The 6,194-nt window shown below is 62.7% G+C and overlaps 1 protein-coding gene across 1 annotated transcript; it reads right to left on the reverse strand.

The window, feature by feature from the left end:
• Window positions 1-2,184: 2,184 nt before the first annotated feature.
• Window positions 2,185-5,514, reverse strand: LOC100087568 (guanylyl cyclase-activating protein 1-like). Its single transcript, XM_001517425.2, has 4 exons — window positions 5,261-5,514; window positions 4,090-4,239; window positions 3,572-3,662; window positions 2,185-2,312 (listed from the first exon to the last, which is right to left on the reverse strand). The coding sequence occupies exons 1-4, from the start codon at window positions 5,456-5,458 to the stop codon at window positions 2,185-2,187; spliced, it is 567 nt and encodes a 188-aa protein (XP_001517475.1). The 5' UTR covers window positions 5,459-5,514.
• Window positions 5,515-6,194: the final 680 nt, after the last annotated feature.

Raw genomic sequence — 6,194 nt, forward strand, 5'->3', positions numbered from 1 at the left:
TCCTCAGGGACCAGTGTTCAGTGCCATCCACTATACCCCAACTTTTCCTGCCCTTTCACCGCCGCTCCCCCCCGCCCAAGCTGAGCCCCTCATCCTCCAGTGGCTTCTACCCAACCCAGGGGAGGGGAGGGGAGAAGACAACATCTCACAGCCACATCACATCTGCCGTGTACCTCTCTGAGGCGCCTCACTGTGGTGCCTCACCTCTAGCACCTCCCTGTGGCGTCTTGCCTGGGACACTTCCCTGTGGCATCTCCCCTGTGACACCTCCTTCAAAACTCAACTGCGCTGGCCGCCAAGGCTGGGGTGCTAGCAGCAGCAGCAGCAGCAGCAGCGGCAACCAAACTGGCAGAATGTTCCCTTGTTCCACCCCTTATCCTTCCCACCGCTCTCAGCCAGGGGGGTGGTATTCAGGGGAGGCATCTGTCTGGGGGAGGCGTACATCCCAGGAGAGGTGCCTGACTAGGGGAAGTGCCCATCCCAGAGGAGCCATAAATCCTAGGAGAGGTATCCATTCTGGGGGGAAGCATATATCTCTGGGGAGGCGCCCAGCCTGAGGGGTCATCCGTCCGGGGGCGGGCAGCACACATCCGGGGGGACATCCATCCCAGGGGAGGCCTCCATCTAGGGTGGGGTGTGGACGGGGTGTCCATCCCAGGGGGAGGTGATCATCCCAGTAGGAGGAGTCCATCCCAGGGAGGCACCCGCCTGGGGGAGGTGCCCATCCGGGGGAGGTGCCCATCTTGGGGAGGCATCCATCCCCAGCTCCACTTTCTGCTGCCTTGGGGCACCAAGAAAGACTGGTCCGAGGCTGGAGACACTTCCCTGGGCAGGACAGGATGGTCAGGCTGGACTGCAGGGGACTGGTGGAGCAGTCTCAGATAGGCAGATGGGCAGACGAGCAGGCAGGCAGGCTGGCACATAGCCAGCACAGCCAGCACAGCCAGCCAGACAGGCACAGGCAGACCAGGACAGACAGACAGACAAACAAGCAGACAGGCAGGTAGGTATGGAGACAGGCAGAGTCAGACAGAGTGGCACAGACAGGCAGACAGGTAGGCAGATGGGGGAGAACAGCGAGGGTCAGCTGCCTCTTACTTCTGAGCTTTGACTCGGGTGGGAATCTGGGGCTGGGACTAATAACAATAATAATAATAATGTTGGTATTTGTTAAGTGCTTACTATGTGCAGAGCACTGTTCTAAGCGCTGGGGTAGATATAGGGTAATCAGGTTGTCCCACATGAGGCTCACAGTCTTCATCCCCATTTTACAGATGAGGGAACTGAGGCCCAGAGAAGTGAAGTGACTTGCCCAGTCACACAGCTGACAAGTGGAAGAGCTGGAATTTGAACCCACGACCTCTGACTCCCAAGCCCGTGCTCTTTCCACTGAGCCACGCTGCTTCTCTAGGGGTGGGAGATTGAGGCTGGGGCTGGGTTTGGGACTGGGCTAGGGCCAGGTCTGGGAACTGAAACAGGGGCCTGGGTCTGGGGCTAGGAATGGGGGCTGGGGCTGGGGCTGGGGCTGGGGCGGAGGCTGGCGCCGGGCCCGGGGCCACGGGCGTAGTCTCTGACCTCAGCTCAGCCAGCTCCTGGGGGCCGGGTGGCCTTCTTATGTCTCCCTGGAGTCCAACTGAGCAGTCCAGCTTCCGACCACGGCTCATCTCCCACCCCCGCCAGACCCTGGGTGACCCCTGACCCAGCCCATTTCCCGTGCCAGTTTGCTCCCCGCCCCCTGCCCTGTTCTGCCTGCCCCCCCCGCCCCAGTTACCCCTCACCTCCCCCCTCCCGAGCCCCAGCCCGGCCCGCACCCCGCCCCCTGCCAGCCACAGGGCTTAGACATTGTGTCTCTGTCGGTCGATCATGGCCGTGATATGGTCGGGTCCAGGATGCTCATCATAACATTCTTGAACTCTTTGTCCAGCTTGGTCCCTTCCACGAACTCCTCCGATCCCAGGCTCCCCCAACTCCTCCTGCCCCCGCCCTCCACCCCGGCCCAGCCCAGCCCAACCCCTGGCTGCAGAATTTATAATGCTGTATCTCTGCTGGTCGATCAAGGCCACGATGTGGATCAGGTCCAGGCTGCTCCACGCTCACGAACTCCTCATCCAGCTTGACCCCCAATCCCAGCCACCCCCCCACCCCCACCCAAGCCCAGCCCGCCCTACCCCCCGGCCACGAGGCCTAGACGCTGTGTCTCCGTCGGTCGATCATGGTCACGATGTGGGTCAGGTCCAGGCTGTTCATCATCACATTCATGAACTCCTCGTCCAGCTTGGCCCCTTCCACAAACTCCTCCAGGGACAGTTCACCTGCCGGACCCAGCCGGGTCACTGACCCATCTGTCTCACCCCAGCCTGCCGCCCCCACGGGGCTGGGCACCACCAAGACCTTTGGCCAACTTCCACTGGTTACTCTCCCTGACTGCCCCTCTGGGGGCAGGGATTGAATCTGCTGTTGTCCAGCTCCCGCCCTAGCCCCAGCCCCAGCCCCAGCCCCAGCCCCAGCCCCAGCCCCAGCCTCAGCCCCAGCTCTGTCTCCAACCCAGTCCAGCCCAGACCCAGCTCCATCCTCAGCCCAGCTCCAACACAATCTTGGCCCAGCCCAGGTCCAGTCCCCATGCCGGCTCTGCCCCTCCTGGCCCCAGCCCAACCCCATCTCCCAGGCTAGCCCAGGCCCAGCCCCCAGCCCTAACTCAGCTCCGGACCAGCCCCAGCCAAGCCCAGCCCAGTTCCAGCCCAGGCCCAGTCCCCAGGCTAACCCTGCCTGCCTGGCCCCAACCCAGCCCCATCCCCCAGGCCAGCCCTGTCCCTGGCCCTCTCCCAGCTTAGGCCAAGTCCTTAGGCCAGGCCACCCCACCATGTAATAATAATAATGTTGGTATTTGTTAAGCGCTTACTATGTGCAGAGCACTGTTCTAAGCGCTGGGGTAGATACAGGGTAATCAGGTTGTACCACGTGAGGCTCACAGTTAATCCCCATTTTACAGATGAGGTAACTGAGGCACATAGAAGTTAAGTGACTTGCCCACAGTCACACAGCTGACAAGTGGCAGAGCCGGGAATCGAACCCATGACCTCTGACTCCGAAGCCCAGGCTCTTTCCATTGAGCCACACTGCTTCCCTATCTGGTCCTTACCCAGCCTAGGCCCAGTCCCTAGGCCAGGCCACCCCACCATGCCTGGCCCCACCCAGCCCTATCACCCCAGGCCAGCCTAGACCTAACCCAGGCCCAGCCCCCAGCCCCATAACCCAAGTCAGCCCAGTTCCCAGCTCTAGTCCCAGCCCAGTACCTAGGCCAGCTCCGCGTCACCTGGCCCCAGCCCAGTCCCATCCCCCAGATCCTGTCCAGCCCCATCCCTCAGGCCAGCCCAGTCCCCAGTGTCATCCCCTAGGTCAGCTCAGCCCCAGCCCCAGCCCCGCCCCTATTCCGGCCCCACTCTGCCTGGCCCCAGCCCAGTCCCAGCCCAGGCCCGGCCACCAGGCCAGTCCCCACATGCCTGGCCCCAGCCTCAGCCAACATCAAGAAGCCACCGCATGGCTCCAAGCTGCGGCTGCCCTGGGGTCTCACCATCGCCATTGATGTCGATTCTGTCAAACACACGGTTGGTGAACTCCTCGGCGCTGGTCTCGTGCTCGCAGCCATTGATGGCGCGGATCGCCTGCGGGCACAGGGTCGAGGGCTCAGAGCCCTGAGATCCACGGCACAGTGGGGATCTGAACTAACCCCTGGCACGTGAGTTCTGGCCAGATCTGAGAGGACCGGAGGACGCAGGCCTGGTTCCAGGCAACCACGCCTAGAAGGGAATTCCAGGTCTGGGCCCGGTCACTTGTGACCGCTGGTGCCCCCGGGAAGGGTTCAGCCCCTGACACGTTCCCCTGGGCCCTGGGCTCTGCTCGGTTGTGTGGCAAAGGACTGGGGCTGGAGCCGGGTTTCCCCGGGGGTCTGGGGTCAGAGGTCAGGGTTTGGGGGTCGACCCTGGGGCCCCAGGCTCCACTCGGCCGGGTGGCAGAGGGCCGGGGTTGGGGCAGTCTGGACTCTGTAGGGGGGCCCGGGGTCAGAGGTCGGGGTCACCCCCAGCGAGATACCTTGATGATGTTGAGCAGCTCGTGTCGGTCGATGCAGCCGTTGCCATCCACGTCGTAGAGCTTGAAGTACCAGCGCAGCTTCTGCTCCATCTTCCCCCGGAGGACCAGGCTCAGGGCTGCCACATACTCCATGAAGTCGATGTGGCCGTCCTGTGGGCGGGGACGCGTCCGGTATCGTGGTGGAACACGTCCACCCACGAGGTTACGGTACACGTCCCCCACCGGTGTCACAGCAGGACATGTCCGCTCTGGGGTCACAGGTGGGGGATGCGCCCTCCCCTGAGGTCACAGGTGGGGATAAGGCTGCCGGTAGGGTCACAGGCGGGGGATACATCTGCCCCCAGGGTCACTGACCGGTGAGACGTCCGCCCCTGGGTCACAAGCGGGAACACGGTTGACCCCAAGGTTAGGGTAGGACACACCGGCCCCCGGGGCCACAGGCAGTGACATGACTGCCCCTGGAGTCACAGGTGGGGAGACATCCACCCCTGGGGTCCCATGTTGGGGGATATATCCAGCTCTGAGGACACAGGCAGGGATACATCTACCCCCGGGGTCACAGGCGGGGGATACGTTTGTCCCCGGAGTCATAGGTGGGTACACGTCCACCCCCTACATCCAGCCCGGGGTCACAGGCAGGGGACACTGTGACCCTGGGGGCCACAGACAGGGACACATCCCACTCCTCTTCTCCCAAATCTTGTGTGCAGTGGCATTGACTCGGAAAGGAGGGAAGAGCATAGACTCCTTTCCTCTCTGAGGGGGTGGGGAGGAGGTGGGCTGGGATGGCCTCACGTGTGATCCTGGAGACAGACCCTGCCAGAGTGACTCTGGGCTGGGCTGGAATTAACCTTCTTCCTGACAGGAATGTGCACCGCTGCCTGGACTTAGGCAGGTGGCCTCTCCCTCCCCCTCCTCCTTCCGCTTGCCATGGTGGTTCTGGGCTCTGTCCTCTGCAGAGGCAACTCCAGGGCCAGGGCCAGAGACACCTGTCTGTGGCCAGCATCACGGTGGGGGGACTGGTCTCCGAGGGGTCGTGGCCTCCAGGGCCGGCGGGGCCCTCGCCCAGGTCATCCCACCCACCCCTCTGCCTCACGGCTGGTCGTGCCCCTGTCCCCCTCGGGTGGCGGTCCGACGGGGGAGAGGGCCGCCTGCGGGCCACACGAAATACCTTGTTCATGTCGAAGGTGCGGAACATCTGCTCAATGTAGCTGTTGGCCTCCGGGTCCAGCCCGCGCAGCCCAAAGAACTGCTTGAACTCGTGCTCGGTCAGCTGGCCCGACGGACACTCCGTCATGAACTTCTTGTACCAGTGGTGGATCTCCACGGCCTGCAGGTCGTCTACAGTGGCGCTGCCGTTATTGCCCATATCTCCTGCCCGCCTGAGTCCCGCCCACGTCCGGCCTGCGATCTGCCTGGGTCTGGCCCGTGTCCTCCCCACGTCCGACCGGCGATCTGCCCGCGTCCTGCCCCGCTGGGCAGTTTCTGGTTGGGCCACCGGTCTGCCCCAGCCCGATCTGGCACACAGTGAGCCAGAAACTCTATAAATGGCTTTGGGAGGGAGGCAGAGAGGGAAGGAGGGAAGGGGCCGAGCAGGGATAATCCCCAAAGTGCAGCTATTTCAGGCAACGGTAGAGCAGGTTAGGGGCCAAGCTGACCTTGGCCTTGGCTCTTGTGGCCCTCCTCCCCTGCTGCCCTGGGAGTGATAAAGGCCCAGAGAAGTGGCTTGGGGGCCTGGGGAGACGGGAGCCACCTTGCTCCCCACCCCCCCAGACCTCCTGGGGAACTCCAGGGGACACGGCACCTCAGCGGCCTCCTTTCCTCACTCCTGCACCCCCACCAGCTAATAATCAAATATATGGAGACAAGAACAAACAGATTGAAATATCCAAATGCATAAAAATATAGAGGAGAGGAGGAATAAAACAAACACATGTGAAGGATGGGGTTGATGTGATGGGGCGCATGAATTTCCCAAGGAGGTGGGATTCCGGGGCGGCTTTAAAGTGGGGAAGGGAGGTGGTCTGGCAGATGTTGGGAGGGAGGGAGTTCCAGGCTGGCCGGAACAACGGGAGAGTCGAGAGCCAGAGTGAGGGGTCATTAGG

Source organism: Ornithorhynchus anatinus, chromosome 1 (genome assembly GCF_004115215.2).
Source record: "Ornithorhynchus anatinus isolate Pmale09 chromosome 1, mOrnAna1.pri.v4, whole genome shotgun sequence".
Classification (NCBI taxonomy): Eukaryota; Metazoa; Chordata; class Mammalia; order Monotremata; family Ornithorhynchidae; genus Ornithorhynchus; species Ornithorhynchus anatinus.